This window comes from Pelobates fuscus, chromosome 5 (genome assembly GCF_036172605.1).
Source record: "Pelobates fuscus isolate aPelFus1 chromosome 5, aPelFus1.pri, whole genome shotgun sequence".
NCBI lineage: Eukaryota > Metazoa > Chordata > Amphibia > Anura > Pelobatidae > Pelobates > Pelobates fuscus.
Window position 1 is genome coordinate 163977568 of NC_086321.1, and position 21336 is coordinate 163998903.

Genomic DNA, 21336 nt, shown 5'->3' on the forward strand with positions numbered 1-21336 from the left:
TTGCAACATAAGCATACTTGTCTAAAACAATCAATAACTTCTAAGCTGCCCTCTGTAAACACACAATGGAAATTGCTTTTTCTAGTCATTTTCTAAACTTTCTCTAAAGTTTTTGTTTAAACACATGGCCACTGTTTTTAACAATTAAAGGTTTACTTGAATTACCAACTGTTTGTTAATTTGTGTCATGATGATTTTCAGAGTACTGAATTTATAAAGTAATTTATATTCCCCTAAACAGTATCATTAAACACATTGTAGGTTTAATTAATCTTATTTAAATAAGTGACTGAATGTTATTTTTTTTTTTTTTTTTATTAGGTATTTCAAGTCAATGTGATCTCCACCTTTCTAATGATAAAACTTGTTGTACCTCACTTGCAGAAACAAGGGTAAGTATGCTCAGCAACAATGAATGAGAAGCTGTTATTAGGACTGAGCTAGCATATGATTTTTTATAATGTTGTTATACTGTATAGAAAAATTAATGTGATAAAAAGATGGATATGTATTTATATGGAATGTATCTGGAGGACCACACTGAGACTCTCTCCTGCACACTATCATTTAGTTCTAAGTTAACCACCTTGTAAACTTGCTTTATTTTATATATTCTGGGTGCATTGCATATTTTCTTACATTTATGTCTTGTATGTAATGCTAAAGTATAGTTTTACTAGTCATGTATGTAATTGTTTCATTCACATTTCTGCCCTCTGGCCTCTCCCTTCTTTTATTAATATCAACTCAAATGTATTGTTTTTGGTTTTATAACTATCCCCTCATCTCTGTGCGTAGATGCAAATCCCCCTCCCTCAGCTTTATTGCAGGCTTATCTGACCCTCATTTATCTTTCTTCTACAGCCTGATTTCAAAACTTTCCAGCCCTATTAATGCTGCAAGAAAGTCCGATACCTGCCCACTCCACCCTACACCAAGCTCATTATTGCATTTAGAAAGTACGCTCCTGCACTTTATTAACCCTTAAAACATAATCTTTAACATTCCTACTCCTGTTTTTGATATTCCAATTTTTTCCAATTTATTTTTTTCCAGTTTAGCAATGCTCTGTCTTCTCCTCTTCATTTCCTCCTCGTCCCTCAGTATCAAAATCTCTCATACACACCCATTTCCCCCATTCCCCCCTCTCTGCTGCACTCCCCCTTTCTCTCATATCATGTGCTGAACTCATTTTTCTGCTCCCTCTCTCCTACTCACAATCAATCTCATCCTAGACCCCATACACATAAAACCCACTAATACCTCCTGCTTCTAGCAGTTGATGATGTCTCTCCCAACCCAGGGCCCTTCACCTCCTCTGTACAGACTAAGACAACCAGAAACCACACAAACCTCATCACAATACCTTCCCCTTTACCCTCATTTACCAACATTCAGTGTGCACTCGGTCTGCAGCAATCTGAAATCAACAGCCATACACAACCTTTTCATCTCAAACTTACTAGTACTCACTGAGACCTGGCTTTCCCCCTCTGATAGTGCTACTCCTTTGTCTTTATGTTTTCGTGGGCTACAATTCTCCCGCACTCCCAGACTCTATTCTAAAGGAGGTGGTGTAGGCATCCTTTTCTCCCCTTAATGTACCTTTCAACCAATCTTCCTTGCCCTATTGTTACTTCCTTTGAAGTTCACAATGTCCAACTATTTAAACCCACTTCTTCAAGAATGTCTATTATCTACTGCCCCCCACCCCACCCCTCTCATTCATCCTAGGCTATTCAAAGAGCACTTTTCTTCCCGGCTACCTCACTTCCAATCCTCTAGCACTCCTTCCCTTCAATATCCCAATCAACAATCCCAACTGCACTGATGCCTCATGTCTGCTCTCTGTAACCTCCTTATTTGGCCTCACGCAATGGTCTAATTCAGCAACCCATACAGGAGGAAACCCTATAATTGATCTCACCTTCACCAAACTCTGTACCACCTCCAATATTCCTTTTCCTCTCTCTGACCACCATCTGCCAACTTTTGACATCAGCTCAGGACCCAACTGACACTACCCTTGGCACATCAATCTCACAGAAACCTTTAATATCTTGATTTAGAGCAATTCTCCACTAAGCTCCAAACCTAAAACCTCCCCTGCCCTAGCTCTGCAATTTCCTTCTTCAATTCCATCCTCTCCTCTTAACTTGACCTCATGGCACCCCCTACCCTTAAAGGAACACTATAGTCACCTAAATTACTTAAGCTAAATAAAGCAGTTTTAGTGTATAGATCATTCCCCTGCAATTTCACTGCTCAATTCACTGTCATTTAGGAGTTAAATCACTTTGTTTCTGTTTATGCAGCCCTAGCCACACCTCCCCTGGCTTTGATTGACAGAGCCTGCATGAAAAAAAAAACTGGCTTCACTTTCAAACAGATGTAATTTACCTTAAATAATTGTATCTCAATCTCTAAATTGAACTTTAATCACATACAGGAGGCTCTTGCAGGGTCTAGCAAGCTATTAACATAGCAGGGGATAAGAAAATCTTAATTAAACAGAACTTGCAATAAAGAAAGCCTAAATAGGGCTCTCTTTACAGGAAGTGTTTATGGAAGGCTGTGCAAGTCACATGCAGGGAGGTGTGACTAGGGTTCATAAACAAAGGGATTTAACTCCTAAATGGCAGAGGATTGAGCAGTGAGGCTGCAGGGGCATCTTCTATACACCAAAACTGCTTCATTAAGCTAAAGTTGTTCAGGTGACTATAGTGTCCCTTTAAATGCAGCAAGTGCTCCAACTACATCATTGGCCCACCAAGCTGATACCTGAAAAAAATGCTCCAGAACTGCTGAACGCTGCTGGAGAAAGTCTCACCCTGCATCAGACTTTCTCCACTATAAATTTATGCTGCGCTCTTAGAGCTTGGCTCTTTCCTCTGCAAAAGTAAATGACTTCAATACCGTCATAATCACACTCTTCTGCCAACCCAAACAACTATTTCACACATTTAACTCTCTTCTTCGCCCTGTTGCTCCACCTCCTCCTACCAACTTAACAGGCCACAAACTTTGCAACTCACTTCACTGACAAGATCTCTACAACCAAGTGAGAGATCTCTCATCTCTCTCCTTCCCCTTACAATACTTTCCACAAACTCACTCACTCTGCTGTTCTATGTTCATTCGCACCTGCTACAGTGGAAGAGGTTTCTTCTCTGCTCCAGTCCTCCAGCCCCACCACCTGCTCCCTTGATCCTATTCCCTCACATCTTATCCATATTTGGTCTCCTTCTCTTGCTATTCCTCTCATTAAAATGCTCAATCTCTCCCTCTCCTCTGGCATATTTCCATCATCCTTCAAACATGCAAATGTAACCCTGATTCTTAAAAAAAAAAAAAAAAAAAAAAGAGCCCAACCTTGACCCTAACTGCCAGTCCAGCAACCACCCTATCTTGCTACTGCGTTTCGCGTCCAAGATCCTTGAAAAACTTGTGTATGTGAGATTGACAAATTTCCTTGAGTCCAACTCTCATCTCGATCCACTTCAATCTGGTTTCCGTGTTCAGCACCAGGGGCGGGCTGGGCCGGGGGGCAGGGAGGCAATTGCCCCCCAGGCCGCCCGAAAATATTTTAGGACCGGCCGCGGCGGGCCGGCCCTTTAAATGCTGCAGCCGCCGAGCGCTCTGTAAAGAGCGCTCAGACGGCTGCAGCTGCTTTTCCCTCCCTCCCCTCCCCTGTAGGTGGCCGAGCTGCACTCCGGTCCGCGGTCCCGGCCGGAGTGATGGGAAGGTGCACACTGAGTGTGCACTTCCTGTCAGTCCGGCCGGGTACAGGAAACAGAAACTCCTGTTCCGCGCGGAACAGGAGTTTCTGTTTCCTGTACCCGGACGGACTGACAGGAAGGTGCCCACTGAGCACTTTCCTATCACTCCGTCCGGGACCGCGGACTGGAGTGCAGCTCGGCCACCTACAGGGGAGGGGGTAAGAAGAAGGGGGGGGGGGAGAGTAAGAAGAGGGGAAGGGGGTGGAGAGTAAGAAGAGGGGAAGGGGGTGGAGAGTAAGAAGAGGGGAAGGGGGTGGAGAGTAAGAAGAGGGGAAGGGGATGGAGAGTAAAAAGAGGGGAAGAGGGTGGAGAGTAAAAAGAGGGGAAGGGGTGGAGAGTAAACATAGGGGAAGGGGGGAGAGTAAAAATAGGGGAAGGGGTGGGGAGAGTAAAAATAGGGGAAGGGGGGAGAATAAAAATAGGGGAAAGGGGGGGAGAGTAAAAAGAGGGGAAGGGGGGAGAGTAAAAAGAGGGGAGGGGGAGAGTAAAAAGACGGGGGGGAGAGTAAAACGAGGGAAAGGGGGAGAGTAAGAAGAGGGGAAGGGGGGAGAGTAAGAAGAGGGGAAGGGGTGGAGAGTAAAAATAGGGGAAGGGGGAGAGTAAAAATAGGGGAAGGGGGGAGAGTAAAAATAGGGGAGGGGGGAGAGTAAAAAGAGGGGAAGGGGGTGAGTAAAAAGAGGGGAGGGGGAAGAGTAAGAAGAGGGGAGGGGGAGAGTAAGAAGAGGGGAGGGGGAGAGTAAGAAGAGGGGAGGGGGGAGTAAGAAGAGGGGAGGGGGAGAGTAAGAAGAGGGGAGGGGGAGAGTAAGAAGAGGGGGGAGAGTAAGAAGAAGGGGGAGTAAGAAGAGGGGGAGTAAGAACAAGAGTGGGGAGTAATTAGAAGAAGGGGGTAAGAAGAAGAGGGGGGTAAGAAGAAGAAGGGGGAGTAAGAAGAAGAGGGGGGTAAGAAGAAGAAGGGGGTAAGAAGAAGGGGGGTAAGAAGAAGGGGGGTAAGAAGAAGAAGGGGGTAAGAAGAAGAAGGGGGTAAGAAGAAGAAGAGGGGGTAAGAAGAAGTAGGAGGGTTAAGAAGAAGAAGGGGGGTAAGAAGAACAGGGGGGGTAAGAAGAACACAGGGAGGAGGGGGGGTAAGAAGAACACATGGGGGGTGAGAACACACAGAGGGAGGAGTGAGAAGAACACAGGGAGGGTGGAGGGGGGATGAGAAGAGCACAGGGAGGGTGGGTGAGTGTGAGAAGAGACCGCTAGGGGAGGGTGGGGGAGAGGAGAGACCACTAAGGGGCAGGGGAGAGCTCTAAGGGACAGAAGGGACAGCTCTATAGGACAGGGGGCAAGACAGGGAGCTCTTTAACACTACGCACACACACACACAATGCATCCCTATACATATACAGAAACACACAAGCACCCCTATACATACACAGAAACACACAATGCATCCCTATACATACACAGAAACACACAATGCATCCCTATACATACACAGACACTGAACATGCTTCCCTTACACACAGAGAAACACACAATGCATCCATTACACACACACACAATGCAACCCTTACACACAAAGACAATGCATCATTTGCACACATACACAGAAACATACAATGCAAACCCTTACACACACATGCAAACACACACACTGTTTTTCTTACATACACACAGAAACACAATGCATTTCTTACACTCAATGCACACACATACAGACACACACCTTGCATCCCTTATGCATACAAACACAGATTCACACAATGCATCCCTCACACACAAACAGAAACACATAATACATCCCTTATACACAAATACACACTGCTTCCACTACACACAAACACACTGCATCACCTGCACAAACTGGTATCCCTATACACTACATACCATAAGCACACATATTAGATAACACATAACACATCCCCTACACACTCCACTCCCTGTGAGCGAGCTCATGGGTGGGTGGAACATATAAGTGGACTTATGAGTGGGCCTTATGGGCATACTCACCGTCAGGCACTGGGGCCCAGACCTTGAGCTGTGTAAGAGGCCCCCAAAAAATGGAGCTGCTTCCAATTCTCCCAGAACGTTGAATTTTGTGACCACAGTTGCAAACAGCCTCCAGAGGTCCTGTTCTACACCAGACCAGTGGAGCCTAACTGCAGCCCATCATCATCCTCATCTAATTGTAAGTAGGCAATCTAGTATATTATTAGTGACACTAATCTATAATTTACCTCACATTAAAGGGACACTATAGCTTAATGAAGTGGTTCTGGTGTCTATAGCTGGTCCCTGCAGGCTTTTTAATGTAAACACACACTGTGTGCAGCACTGGCGTTAGTTCATATGGCAGATCATATGGGTGGGGCATTGTGATGTCACATGGGGGGGGGGCGGCAAATTTATATTTTGTCTAGGGCGGCAAAAATCATTGCACCGGCTCTGATCCTGGGCTGGTGCACCAGTCTACTGTTGACCCACAGGAGGGGAGTTCACTGATTGCACTGCACTCTCCTCCTGCCCAGACCCGTCTTGACCGCAGTGCAAGTGCCCTCTGCCCTCTGCCCCTAATTTACAGTGGCTCACACTCACAACAAGCAGTGCCTGGAGCCCTTTGCAGAGACGGAAACAAAGAGGTTCTGCGGCAGATGGCCGTCCTGCAAGCCTTACATTAAACAGCTGTTCCCCATGCAGCCACAGGTGGCGTTGTGCTGGGAGACTGTGATTACTCTTCACTTCCTCCCAGCCTACAGAGCAGCGCATGGGGGAGAGTGAAGGAGGCATGATTTAATCTTGAATAAATCCTCTAAGCAAACCTTTATAAATTTGGGGGGATCAGCTCTGTTTCCACAGTTTATTGGTGTTTACGCTCATCTCTGTATTAATATTGAGGGATGTCTAAGTAGTAGCATCAGTGTGTGTCAGCAGGGCCAGCCGTTGGGGTGGGCAAGCTGTGCGGTCATGCAGGGTGCCATGACAACAGAGGCGCCCGGCGGCCAACACAGCTCACAAGTTGGGTACACCAGCATATTTAATTTAAACGATTCGCTGGTGGTCCACTGGTGCGCACCAGCAGTAGGTGCAGTCAGATCATATCCTCTCCCTCGTGGTTCCAGCGCTCAGTTAGTGAGTCAGAGCACAGGCTCAGAGATTCTCTGCTCTGACAACATTGAAAGTCAGAGCCGTGAAGGAGCGGGTATGGCAAAGAGCTACTGATTAGCATAACATCAATATCCGTTATAAAACCAGAAAAAGGTGGGCATGGATGGTGAACTGATTTGGTGGCACAATGGGCCACTTGACTGGTTTTGCCCCCCAGGCCTAAGGCTGCCAGCCCTCCCCTGTTCAGCACTCTGTAGAAACTGCTTTGTATCCAACAATCTACTTGCTGCAAAGTCTCATGGTCACTATTCTGTCCTAATTCTGCCCTAATTCTACTTGACCTTTCCGCTGATCCTTTCTCCCTCAAGTGTTTCTACTCCCGTTTCTGTCTCCCGCCACGTTTAATGGTGCTACATGGTGCTACCATCGGCTCCACCATGCAGGCTCACTTCCTAGGTGTTCTCATTGACTCCGACTTCTCCTTCCCACCTCATGTCCAGTTGATCACCAAATCCTGCCGCTTCCATCTCAAAAACATTGGGCGCATCCACCCCTACTTAACACCAGATGTGGATAAGGTGCTGGGCTACGCCACTGTCCTCTCTTGCCTTGACTACTGCAATCCACTTCTCAGTGGTCTTACGTTCTCCCAATTTGCCCCATTACAGTCTAATGAATGCGGCGGTGAGGATAATCTTCCTGTCTGCCTACACTTCCCACGCCTCTTTCTGTCAGTCCGTGCATTGACTTCCGTAAGATATAGGGCTCAATTTAAAATTCTGATTCTTGCTAGCATATCTCTACTCCCACTTATCTATCCTACCTAATACACAAGAATGTCCCTTCTAGGCCCCTATGCTCTGCCGAACACCTATGTCTATCTTCTTTTTGTACTCCCACTTCTGATGCTCGCCTTCAAGGATTCTCTAGGGTTCCTGTGGAACTCCCTTCCCTTTTCTGTTAGACGCTCATCCAGTCTCTACTCCTTCAAAAAATCATTATAATCTGATATGATTATGATACTCACTTTTGCACAAAAGCTTATCAATTAAACTGTTAATGGCTCCCAAATTATTCCTCTCTTGCAACTGTCACTAAAAAAACAAAAAACACACAAAGTCTTCAGTGAATATTATTCTATCAATCTACTTCCCTAATACAACCCTTACCTTTTGTGTCACTTTACCCCACTCCCTCTAGCATGTAAGCTCATTGAGCAGTGCCCTCAACCCCTCTGTTCCTGTGCATCAAACTTGTCTGGTTACGATTACATGTTTGTTAGTCCATCCATTGTAAAGTGCTATGGAATTTGTTGGTGCTATGTAAAAATAATAACAATAATCTGCTAATATAGGCCTTATCATAGAATGTTGATCAAAGAAGAGATCATTTTCTACTTAAAATCACTTTTTATTTAAAAAATAAAAGTAGATATGGGAATATATGAAAGGTTGAACTTGATGCACTCACCCTATGGTGTTGCTACAGTGTGGTGATGACTGGCTGGCAGTTGCCTACTCTGCCCAAATATAATCAGGGGTAGTACAGGTGGCAAGGGAGCTTAACATTTGCTGTGCTATCCCTGCACAGCTTCTTTGAGTGCTTTACAGTATGCCTGCAGCCAATATATGATTTCATCCTGGTATAGGCATCACTAGAGGGTGCACATGGGATCTGTGCAGTTAGAGCACTGTGATCCCAACAGCAACCACATTCCATAAGGGAGAGGATCCACTTCAGCCCTCCCTGAGAAAGGTAGTGAGGCTGGCTGGACCTTTTAATAAACAAAATGTGTGTGAATATCTATAGGATTGTGTGTGTTTCTAATTTTGTATGTGTAAATGTGTAATTGATGACCCACTCACTCATTCCACACTGAAAATAATAGTTTTCTCACACATCTAGTCTTTAAACCTCCTTTACTGTTAAAGAAAAACATCTGCCCTATCAGTAGTCACACTACAAGACTCAATTAGTCAATTAGTATTTTAAAAAGGGGGAGCAAGAGAACTATAATTTGACAATACGGGTATTTAAAATAAAAAAATAAAAAAACAAGGTAGTGGACTACCCACTTTCCCATTCCCACTTTCATATTTTGAAAAATCTCACTTTTTTTCTAAATTAAGATTATTTTAATGTTGTTGGATAAGCTTTTCAAATGATTTAGTATTCTAATAAATTAATTTTGATTGAGATATATATTGAGATATATATTTATATTTGCATGCAATTCTATATTAATTTGAATATCTAAAAACAAAAATACATTTTAAAAATTTACACAAACATATTGAATAATTTGCAAAGCTTATTCGACAAAATAGAAGATACAAGGTCATGATTTAGTATGCTTTCCAAATATTGTTAGAAACACTATCAAAAGATTTATCTACGGGCGGAGCCTGACCACCAAGAAATTTAGATGTGAGTGACATGAGCTCCTGCCTGGCGGGCAGAAATTGGAGTAAAACCCACGTTGGAGGTGCACCACTGAATCGAGTGATACAACTCCAACGCCCGTCGGGGCCAGGGGTGCAGAATGCCAAGTGCGGCCTACTGGAATTGGAGCCGGGGTAAGATGACCACTCTCCCCTACCTTGGAGCTCCCAAGTGACTTTGCTAGCATCCTACCCCCCCCCCCCTTTGGACCGGTGGGAGTTATCCCGGTCCCCACTGGATACACTGATCAGGCCTAAAGACGGACTTACCGGCTATGCCGCCTGCAGGTGTACAGCACCGTCGAGGCACAGCCAAGATGGTGGCCAAGCAAAGGCACAAGTCAAAGAGCACAGGCACCCAACCACCAACGCAGCCCCTGGAGATTTTGACCAGCTCTGCATGAGCTTCTGGACAACACTCTGCAATTGTGGTGTGGCCTATCATCAAGCGGTGAGAGCGCCATCGAAGAGGCTCACAACATCAAATCTCGGGACATTCCTGCATAGGCTGAAGCACCCTATACTGTGCCTCATAACAGACATGCCTTACTTTGCACCCTGAGTGCATGTTTTTGGCTGTCGCGGTATGGAGTATACCTCCTAAGCTGTTAAGGTCTTTCTATTTACACAGCCTGGATCAACCCTCCGAAGAGACAGTTCCCACAATACTCTTAGCACTTGGCTTTAAGAGCTGCAGCAGTTCCTTTACTGTAGTCCATGTCATTTTGTTCTTGCTAATGTTTATTTCCAGTGGATTCACGATATCGTCCGCTACTGATAACGCTTAAGTATATATATATATATATGTATATATAGTCAAAATGTTCCTGTGGTGACACTCCTAGAGACCTCACAATATAGCATATATGTCAGTATGTAACTCAGATGATGATGGATATTTGCCAACTCATTCAGAGCTCTGGAAATTGGAAATGAATAGCAGAGACGTGTTCAATAACCAATTCAAATTCCTTTATTACGCAAGTTATATTTATACTCCATTTTCATAGCAGGATGGGAGGGGGAAAAATGAGCATATGGACATGACAATGATGACAATGACATTGTTTTTCACAAGTTATGAACAGCTGTTTCTAGCTATATTCTTTCGTTATATAACGCATGCATATTTAATTAAGAACAGAAATTTACAAATACCAATATCTTGGACAATTAACAAGAACATTTTGAAATCAGTACTTTTCCCGTAACTAGGATTTTAGATAAATCTTATTTCCGAGAATCGGAGATAAAATGCCAAATGTATTCTTGGTTCAAATTAACCCTTATATGAACAGCTAGGATAGATAGCAAAATGGATATTCGTATCCTACAATTCCCCTATTAGATCATATCATGATCTATCTTACGGAAAATATCCATGGGAGGCCTGCGGCAGAGAAACGAAAGGAGGTATATTCAGACGTGCTAATCACGTCTGTGGGACTTTCATTATTTCTTCACCTCGATTTCACCCATTTGCTCTGTGCCGTAGGTTTTCCCTTTAAGAGGAGTTCGAACTGTTGATGTCAGCTTTTTAAATTATCTGTTGAATACATCTTTAAGCGTACAAGTTAAATATTTCAAACAGCTGACATATTAACCATTTTTAAACAGACTGAACATCATGTTATCTGAAGCTTGAGCCTTGGGTCAATACAGGCAAAGTGTATTATTTCCAACAAAGGGAATATTATTATAATTCATAATGTAAGCTCATATACTCAAAACGGGAATAATATCTATCCCCCTCTTTGGACCAGGGTCTTGGATTACCAGTCCACCCGGTGATCTGGGGCCAGGTCAAAAAACCCAGTGGCAAAAACTCATATTTGAGGAAAAAAAGCACATCTGGAAAACCCTGTGAGGGCCATGACTGTGTAGACATGTCATCCCCTCACGTTGACAGCATTAGTGTTTTATAAAAACCTGCACTTGTAAGTAAATAGCTCGGCTATCGGTATTGGGAAACACTTCTTGATTAGTTTCAAAAGGCCCATTTACATATTAAATCATGAGATAACTTATAATCAGTTTGTAATTCTAACAATAATCCCAATCATGACCTTGGACCTATGCCTCCTAATCACATCCCTATTTTGACGGTCCAGTCATATCCACACTTAATAAATGGGAATCCATCCTTGATACACTCAACATACATCAATGACACACATAGTACATCCATGCCTGAGTGAACTAACACTTCCTCTCTCTCCGGCTAACTCTACAAAAAAATAAATAAAAAAAATAGTTCAATTGTCCAGCATAGTCTATAAAAATAGAATAAGTCTTTCAAGGAGAATATAGAATTTTAGACACCATAAACTTTGTTCCATAAACTTAGGCACCATAACATAGCTAAGGGTAGCAATATGGCTGACAACAAGACAATGTCAGCTTCCACATAGTTCTTAATTCTTCTGTTTGCTGGATGTTCACCACAATGCTCTGTGCAACACCCCAATTGTTGAAATGGTTAATACAGAAATAGCGGCATTAGACAGCACTGCACCTTCAGGACTTTCCAAGTTAGTTTATGTCCTATATATAAATAAGCATCTCAGTTTCTTCGGCCAGCATGGATTTTGACCAAACAGATGTAATTGCAAAAAGGTAGGCAGGTAGGTCAGCCAGAGAGATTGGTGTGTAGTCCCAAATATCAGGCAGCACAAATACTCCAGTACGGTCTCTATAATCCTACAAACAAAAGGATCAGTACGACATCAATATATTAATTATCTAGGCTAAACTCAAATTAGAGACTAAAGTTAAACTCTTAACTAGTATAACATGTACTTCTCTTAGTTTTGCTTATAATTAATTGAAGGAGTCCTTTATAAAATTTTACATAATTCCCTATGGAATACCTTTGTACGTATGAGAGAAGTACTTACACTATATAAATGCTAGTATTAAATGAGTATTAAAACACTAACATATACATATGGGATTAATTCCCAATAAAATACTGTTCTTAAACCTTAATTTGATAATCCCAATGAATTACTTTAATAGAATTGGAATGCTGAATTCTGTCAAAAATTTTGTGGACCCCGATAACATTTTTTTGAAACTGAAACCTTTTATAGATCCCGATGTCCAAAAAGCCAGCAGTTCTGTATGTATGTGATCATGTTTTAATACTGTACAGTTATCACACTTAAACAATCTCCTTTATTTTATTTGTTTCAGAACAACTAGGAATGAAATAGGAGAAACAAAATGTATTACTAGTATTCTAAAGTGCTTTGTTTAATACAGAGTTCTCTTGCTGTGTTAAGGTTGCAAATGACCTCTGATAAGGAAGGGGCAGCAAACTGTAGACATATGCTATATTAAATAGCCCTCACTTGTCAGGTCTTGGAAACCCACTTATTTTATTGCAGATGCCCTATGATGACTAAGCATACTTATTATTAACCTATTTTATTTTAGTTATTTCACATTGTGCAGTCTATGCAAACAATGTCTAGGTCCCAACTTCAGCTTGTACATCCTCTAAGAGCCAGCATTAATACTGTTTTATCACTCAAAACTATATATAAAGTATTAAAAACATGAACCATCTGTGTATTAGGCTGGGGTTGTTGGGTGTGGGTATAGGTTGGTATTGAGGAACCTGCCAGGGTGGATCCTTGAACGCCAGCTGGGTCAGGTTCTCCTTTAGCACCGGGTTCTCCTTTGTTTCCTTGAGCACCAGGTTCACCATTGTTACCCTTAGGTCCAGGGAAACCTCTGAAGCCTTGAGGTCCAGGGGCACCAGCAATACCAGGAGTACCAGTGGGGCCAGCTTGACCGGGAGAACCGGGTTCACTATGAGCACCTTGCGGTGAACCCCTGCTATCCACAATTAAAACAGTGCTGAAGTTGCCACCTCTACAAAAGTTAGACCCTTTGATCAAATTCTCTACCTCTGCCTCTAAAACTTTTCTGATTCAATCTCCTATCACCTCTCAAATTTCTTTATCTCGCCTGCTTAAGGTCACAATGCTGTAAACCCTGTGATTGATACAACATACTCATTTCCTTCTTTCTTTATATCAAAACAACTTGCTGTATCTTTCTCATGAATCTTCCCAAGAAATTCAGTTGGGGTCAAAGAGGGCCAGTCACAGACCAACAGTTTGACCAAAAGTGAACAAGGAGAAAGCATATTCTCTATGCAGGTTGAGATTACCTAACTCACACCCCCCTCTTTGTGTAGCCCTCTTTGTGTACCACACAGATATACTATTAATAAGCTTTTGAAGATGTATTGTATATTTAAATTGTGTATGTATAGCACGGTTGTCTATGGGGTGTATACATAAACAATGTAAGCAGAGTCTTCATACAGTGTTTGCAATACTGACAGTCTCGGTCATGGGTGTAATGCAGGCATGCAGTTAGGTACTTTTCCATTGTCAGAATAATTAGAAAACTTAATATATTGCAAATATTAACATCATATTGCAGCTGTTTCCTATACCTGCAAGGATATGGTTGTAATACTTCAATTGAGTTCAAATTGAGTATCAAAAGTCTACCCACAAAAACTAAATTTTATATGCTTATCAAAAATGAGTTTTACCCCTTAGCGAGTTAATAGGTTGACCTCTTCCCATAGTATGGTTCCTCTTATAATTATTATATTATTTATTCTCTTCTGGGTATGCAAAATGCTTTCAATATACCAATACAAATATAGTACAGTAGTTTAGAATCGCCTCATTTATAATCATCAATTGTCTGATCTCTATTAAAAATACAATTTCATCATTTTGCTATAATCAGTGAGGCATACTAGATGAATCTTAATCTTGGAAAAAAACTTATCCTATACATCCATAATTTTTTCTTGTTATATAACCATATAACATAACAATTGTTTGTTAAAGATAACATTTTTCTTTTTCTTTGATTTAACTAATGCAATGCACTTTATAAGTAGTTAACTCTAAATACTCCCCTAATAATACGGAGAAAGAAAGAGAGCCATTAAAATGGAAACGTGGATCCATGATTTTGAAAAGCAGATTTTTTTTCCAGGGGCCCCTTTTTCGTGAGCTGATCAGCATTTAATCTGTTGTAAAAAGACACTAAAGGCTTGCGTTAATGACATGCAAATATTCTTTAAATATTCTTCATACTCATTGTAATATCACACATGTCCTCTTATAACACAGAACACAACGAATGTAGCAGATATCCAGCAGACATGCCAATTCAAAAAACGTATTCATGGACAAGCAATTAACTCAATTCAAAATAAATGAATAAACGTCACACTCAAAAGAAACATAGACATAATGTAGGTTCCCATATTTGTGCATTATGCATTTCTGCAAAATATGCAAGCAGTACTGCCTTAAGATTAGATCAGAGAACCTGGCAACTGGACAGGAAAGTCGAATTTTGGCAAGAAGTCCATTATTACAACAGAATTTTGGAAAACAGCTAAAACTATACAAAAACAGCCTCCCCCCCCTTTTTTTTTTTAAGACTACAACTCATATTGCTCTTGGACTAGTTATTAATAAGAAATCAGTTATTTAATAGATTATTACGCTGCCATTTCCATCTGTATCAATACTGAGAAAAACTTATTCAAATATAATTTAAAATAACACAGCAAAATACCCATAAACATACATGAGAATTAAACGACATACTTCAAAATGAGTAACCAATACACACGTTTATCACAATCACCATTTACACAGAATAAACTTTTAACAGCTGTATTCAGAACATATTATTGTAAGGTATACCAATGTAAGCTTTTTTAAGAATTATTTAAGAGTTCTGGTACCAAAGGTTTTCTTTTTTTCTTTTTAAAGAAGGGAACCCGCACAGCCATATAACGCGTTTGACTTAAACATTTGTATAACACTTGCATTAACCAGTTGCAACATATGTACCCTGTCAATAGAATTTCTCTCTTATACGCTTATAGAACATTTGGACCAGATTACACAGACATGGTATCACCTGCATTTGTCAGACCTCTCAAAGACTTAAAATATTTATACTACTCCATGTTAAAGGCATGGCAAAATTTTCACCGGTCAATTTGAGTTCCCAAAGTCATAACAACACAGGTAAAAACCTGTGTCCATGGTTTTCTGATCCTACATTCCATGACCAAAATTTCAAACCCACTTCTGCACAGTTTGGGTCACAATCAATAAAATCTCAGCATCCCCATACAACAATTTACAGATTTTCACAATGCTACAGAATACATACAATGTAAAGCACATACAACATGTGATGTACTGCATTACTACAAGTTAGCTTACAGCACAAAATGAAGCATGTGTTGGACCACTGAAAATATAAATGTTGCTCTCTAATTTATAATCATCTACATTTACAACATGAATTCCTGCAACAAACACACAGGGCAGAAAGAATCTGGTGTTTGACGTTTTGAATGAATTGACTTTTTGTCCCAATATGAAAATAAAGGGCTCGTCATATAAACAATCATACATCCCACTCTCATGAAAAAGTGTAGTGGGCTTATAGTACTTTTGTCCAAGTATAAAAATAAAGGGCTCATTATGCAAACAAAATTACATGCAGAGAAATCATGTTAGTTCTAGAATTTGTACCCCCCCCCCCCCCCCCATTAATTAACCTCTATTTTTTTTTCTCTTATTTATCATCACCTTTACATGTACTTTTGACATTCCCTAAATTATATTATTCCCTTAATTCTTATACCTGGTTTGGTCAGGGCTTCAGAGGTGCTGCCCAATCCGTTCTTCCTGGGGAGGGGGTAAAAGGGAGCTTTATGGAGCAGTGGGTACTCCTTGTCCCTGCTTGGGGAGGTCTAACTACCACAGCAAGGATAGCACCCAAATCATTATTATCTTTAGGGGACAGGCTGGGTATAATGGGTATGGGGTATAATCAGGAGGGAGTAATGATTTGGAGTTGTTAAAAACAGTCTCCCTCGTTCCCATTTCATTTATCTTAACCCCCTAATCACAGGCAATTAAAAATGTATGCTTAAAATCAGAGTTGCACAGTCAGATAAAAGGGCACATAAAGTAGCAAGCTGGAGTAATGCCAAACATCCATCATACAGGGTTTAAACAATATTCCCTTTTAACCCCCCCTTTTTTTTTCTCTAAACCAATTTAGTCTGCAAAACCCACATGTACATGTACATTACATTACATGACATGACATGACAGCCTGCCAAAGGCTTGAAACTCTTTTTACCACCTGCCAAAGGTGAACCTCTACCAAAGAGGAATAGTCTACCATAGACAATTGTGCACAATACTGCCTTCCAAAGGCCTTCCTCCAACTCAAGGAGTCTTAAAAGTCTACCTTAGACTTAAAAAAAATCATGTCTCTCAAAGACATTATGCAGTGAAAATCCCCTTTAATTTTTTTTTTCTTCTTTTTAAATATGCAAAGTGTGGAGAATGAGAAAAGGAAAAGAATAGGTGTCTGAAAGACACCACCCCTTACCTTCCGTCTCCAATTGCACCCAAACTTCTGACACCAGTTTGTTTGGGATAAAATCAGCCCAGGCCCTTTGTGGATGATGGATATTTGCCAACTCATTCAGAGTTTTGGAAATGAATAGCAGAGACGTGTTCAATAACCAATTCAAATTCCTTTATTACGCAAGTTATATTTATACTCCATTTTCATAGCAGGATGGGAGGGGGAAAAATGAGCATATGGACATGACAATGATGACAATGACATTGTTTTTCACAAGTTATGAACAGCTGTTTCTAGCTATATTCTTTCGTTATATAACGCATGCATATTTAATTAAGAACAGAAATTTACAAATACCAATATCTTGGACAATTAACAAGAACATTTTGAAATCAGTACTTTTCCCGTAACTATGATTTTAGATAAATCTTTTTCCGAGAATCGGAGATAAAATGGCAAATTTATTCTTGGTTCAAATTAACCCTTATATGAACAGCTAGGATAGATAGCAAAATGGATGTTCGTATCCTACACTCATGCAACTACATTACCTTCACGTATCAATGTTAAACGTGACACCTAGTCTGCAACCTATAGCTTGTACTTCATATTGTCATTTATATGTATCTCACGGTCTAAACTTACCTCCTGCTAGGTGACCCACCTTAGTTACTCAAGCTATAATTGTTATGCACATTTATATCAAGATCCACAAAACTATTTTATATCATTTCCTATGCATGTTTTCAGCATAATTACTCATTGTTGTAATCTAAGCCTACTTATAAAACAAAAATGTGCCTACATTTTCATGCCACTGTTCTGCTTGTTTGAATATGTATACGCTGTGGTGGCGTTTTGACGCTGATTTGTACTCACCTGCACTACAAAAGAAAAATATTTATCTACAAAAAGATCCCATTGACTTTCATGATGACTAATGTAAATAAAATAATTTTGAATGTTTTTCTAACCACATTGAATCATTTGGAAAGGTTATTAAATCCATGCCTAAATTACTCCTGCTGCTCTTTTCTTTTATCTTCTTTTTTAGTTTTTTTGTTAAGTAGACATGTTTTGCATTTACTTTTGGTATTTTAAAATACTACAATACATTCCATTAATATTTATTACGCTTAACATCATTATGTACTCAACTGTCAGACTTTTCTTAATTTTTTATTTTTTTTTAACAGATATGGATCAATTATTATTTGTTCTTCTGCAGCCAGCTATCTTCCTCTATCAGTAAGTATTTTGTTTTTCTAGAATAAACCCAACACTGCTTTCTTATTAGTATTGCAATAACTGTCCAGTTGCAAATCTTTTATTACAGTGAGCAGCCACTGGTTTAGCAAATATGACACCACTTCAGTGTGGCGAGTCAGGTCATGAGGAGAGGTTTATAAGCTCCCTTGATAAATCTGACCAAAGAAGAAATTGTCTTTGTTTAATCATTTGATCTTTTCTTTAAAAAATACTCTGCTTGCATGTATATCAAACAATTGCAAACCCTACAGAGGTTTATCCCCCCAAAAATAATAAATCTTTGTTAATTGTATATGTGAAACAATTATTGGCATCCCTATGATTTCATATGAGAAAATATATATTTGAAGTATATTCCTATTGATATTCCACTGAAAATGCCAATTTCCACCATCAGTTAATTAAAGACAATAAATCAACCGGGAATGTTATGAATCAACCTGGAAGAGGATGTGTGTCTATATTGTCACTGCACTCTGAAGATGATGGTTTGAGTGGCCAAACAAATCTCCAAAGATCAGAAGTGTTTTTTTTTTTTCTTCTTTTTTTACAGAAGATTAAACAATAAAGACAAAGTCTTATGTAATTGAACATTTAGATGTCAAAAGTGGCTAGAGAGCAGCCCAGTGAGCATTTGCACTGCCCACTTGACACTTGGACATCACTGTATAAAAAAAAAAAACAGCTTACCCCTCTACTAAACCCCAGCACCCCCTCTACTAAATCCTAACCCCCCCATATACTAAATCCCAGCACGCCCCTCTAGCCAACAAGCAGACTCTACTCACATTGCCGCTGCCAGTATGCAACTCCGGAGTCCGGCCTCTGGTATACCTCAAATGGCGCTGTCCGCACCCTGTGCCAAAGCGAATCCTCCCGATACTTCTTGAAATCCTGTGAAGGTGGAGTACGTCGACGTCTCGTTGGAATGTGACGTGGTGTTGCGTGCCTCCGTGCACTTCCAGGTCCTGCACTGTCCAGCAACGGCCATCGCAACACTGATCGAAACACACACACTGACAGACACACACACACTCACTGACAGACACACACACGCACTCACACATTTACACATTCTTGCACACACTCACATCATTGTATTTATCCCTGGTGTCCAGTGGGGATCTTCTATCTGGAGCTCAGCCTTCCTGCTCCTCACTGCTCCCTCACGTGCAATTTACTGATGCCGGTTGCCAGAATATGACGTCATATTCCTGCGCCTGGCATCACTACAGACGAGCGAGGGAGCAGTGAGGAGCAGGAAGACTGCATTCCCTCGCTGCATCCACCTTCCTTTCCTCTGGCCTGGTACATTTTAGCAGAGTAGGCACCTGCAATGTGGGGAAAGCAGGTGCCTACTCTGCTTTAACATAAAGCATGTACTCGCGGCTCGCTGGGCCGCAAAGATGTCCATTGTGGGCCGCGAGTTTGACATGCTTGCCTTAGAATATCCATACCATTCCTTTGGCCCCACACTTACCCCTGCCACTCCCACCCAACAGAGGCAGCCACTGCCACAAAATGTACTGGCAATGCTGCTGGTATATTCCTAATGTAGGCACCAGCTGGATTACTGGCTGAGACTCTGTGAGGGGAAAATTCATTAGTTGCAGTCTTAGAGACAGTTGGGAGGAATTGTTCCCTTGTTTTGTTAATCACTCTCTGGAGGGTTCATATACCTTTTTAAAATTTAATAAATGTGATGCCTGTGTTCCAATGAAGTGACTATTTTTTCCCTTTAACTAGTCTAGACTTGTGTTTGAGGATAATACTATACTCCCTTTCGATGTCTGAGCTGAGTAAGGGAGGCTAACAAATGGAAATGTTCAAGTTGAGTATGGGAGCTCCGTTGCAATGTTCAGCCTGGCATTTTACAGTCTTATGAAAGTGACTTTAGATATTTTATTCCTGCCAAAGGAAACTAATTTTTGTTCTGTCCATTTTGGTTAGTTAGTATCTGAAGCAAAGTATAATATTTTCCAAAATTAATATTTTGTGGAGCCATGTCTTCCCAGAATTATTCAGTTTAATGATCTCATATTTTCAACTCCATTTAGAATTTAGAGACATTTGTCTTAGGAAACAATACCTCCCAGGTATTTTAAAGAAGTGGTTTACCAGTTAGTATTAAAGTAAAAGTTACTGTTTCAGGAACTACAGGCTATAAATACAATTGATTAGATTTAGTAAGAATGATGCTAAAGTCTACAATTGCACCATAGATGTAAGTATGTGTAGTAAAAAGTTGGAAGATTTGATGGTATTATAAATCTGTATGCCTGGAAATTCTCCAGTATTAAAGAAGTCTAGTGAGGGAATCCAAGGTCAATTTGAAAAGAAGTGGGAGAAAAAGGGGCATCCATGCAGAGCCTGTCTTCCTATGGTCATCAAGGTTGTGCCCAATCCTTTGGTAGAGAGAAAGTTTCCTAAATAATTTTAATAAGCCCGAAGAGCAAGTTCCTGAAAAACCTGTATGCAGAACCCACAAGAAACAGGCAAGGCATCGAGGTTCAGAAGCAAGGAGTCCAAAGTCCACATGTAGAGCTAACTATTGCTGCAGATATTTTTCTATGGGTTGATCTGTCTGGTCCTGGGGCCTTTTCTGATATTGCAGTTTGAATGGCACAATGACTCCCTCCGTCTGATCCATTAGGTCATCAGTGAGGGAGAATATAGTGCTGACTAATATGTGCGGGATGTAGCTTTATTATGAAAGATATCCGTAATAGAGAGCCCATCTTTATGAGCAATGGTAGGAATTGATAATGTCTCAGGTCTGTTTTTGGACATTGTCTTTAAAGTAATGTGGGAGCTTAACTTCATTTAAGTTATTCTGAGGGCAGCCATATTTAGAAAGCTTCAGTTGAGTTGGGCAGCTTTTAGCTGGATGGACATTTAAATAAATATGGTAGTATGGTAGCCAATCAGTATGGCTCAACCTTCCTCCTACTGTAGCGCATAGAGGAAAAAGTCTAGGGGTAGAGGTATTGGAACCCCATTTTCAGTTTAAACATTGTAACAGTTTAACCCTTGAAGGCAAGATGTTGCAGTGCACTTCAGTCCCAATAACAGTTTAGATTATGAGGATGTAAGCTCTCCTTAAACTGTATTCCTGATTTTGTTTCTGCAGTAGTAATATTTATTGTTCATGAATTCCAATTAGTAATTAGTTTGCCTAGATAGGTATAAAAGTAGTTTGATTTCAATGCACCAGCTTTCTGGAGAGGTGGAGTCGGTATATTGAATGTGATTGAGGTTTTGGGTGACTGATTTGTTTAACTGAGAACATTTCCCTCCAAATGAAGCAAAGA

The 21336-nt window shown here is 40.7% G+C and overlaps 1 protein-coding gene across 2 annotated transcripts in view; it reads left to right on the forward strand.

Annotated features, from left to right (window-relative positions):
• The window catches only part of LOC134611079 (dehydrogenase/reductase SDR family member 4-like), a 157113-nt gene that overhangs the window by 77597 nt on the left and 58180 nt on the right, over nt 1-21336 (forward strand). For both annotated transcript variants that reach the window (XM_063454625.1, XM_063454623.1), the window contains exons 5-6: nt 322-392; nt 17953-18004. In XM_063454625.1, the coding sequence (XP_063310695.1) occupies nt 322-392; nt 17953-18004 (123 nt within the window). The remainder of the gene's footprint in view (nt 1-321; nt 393-17952; nt 18005-21336) is intronic.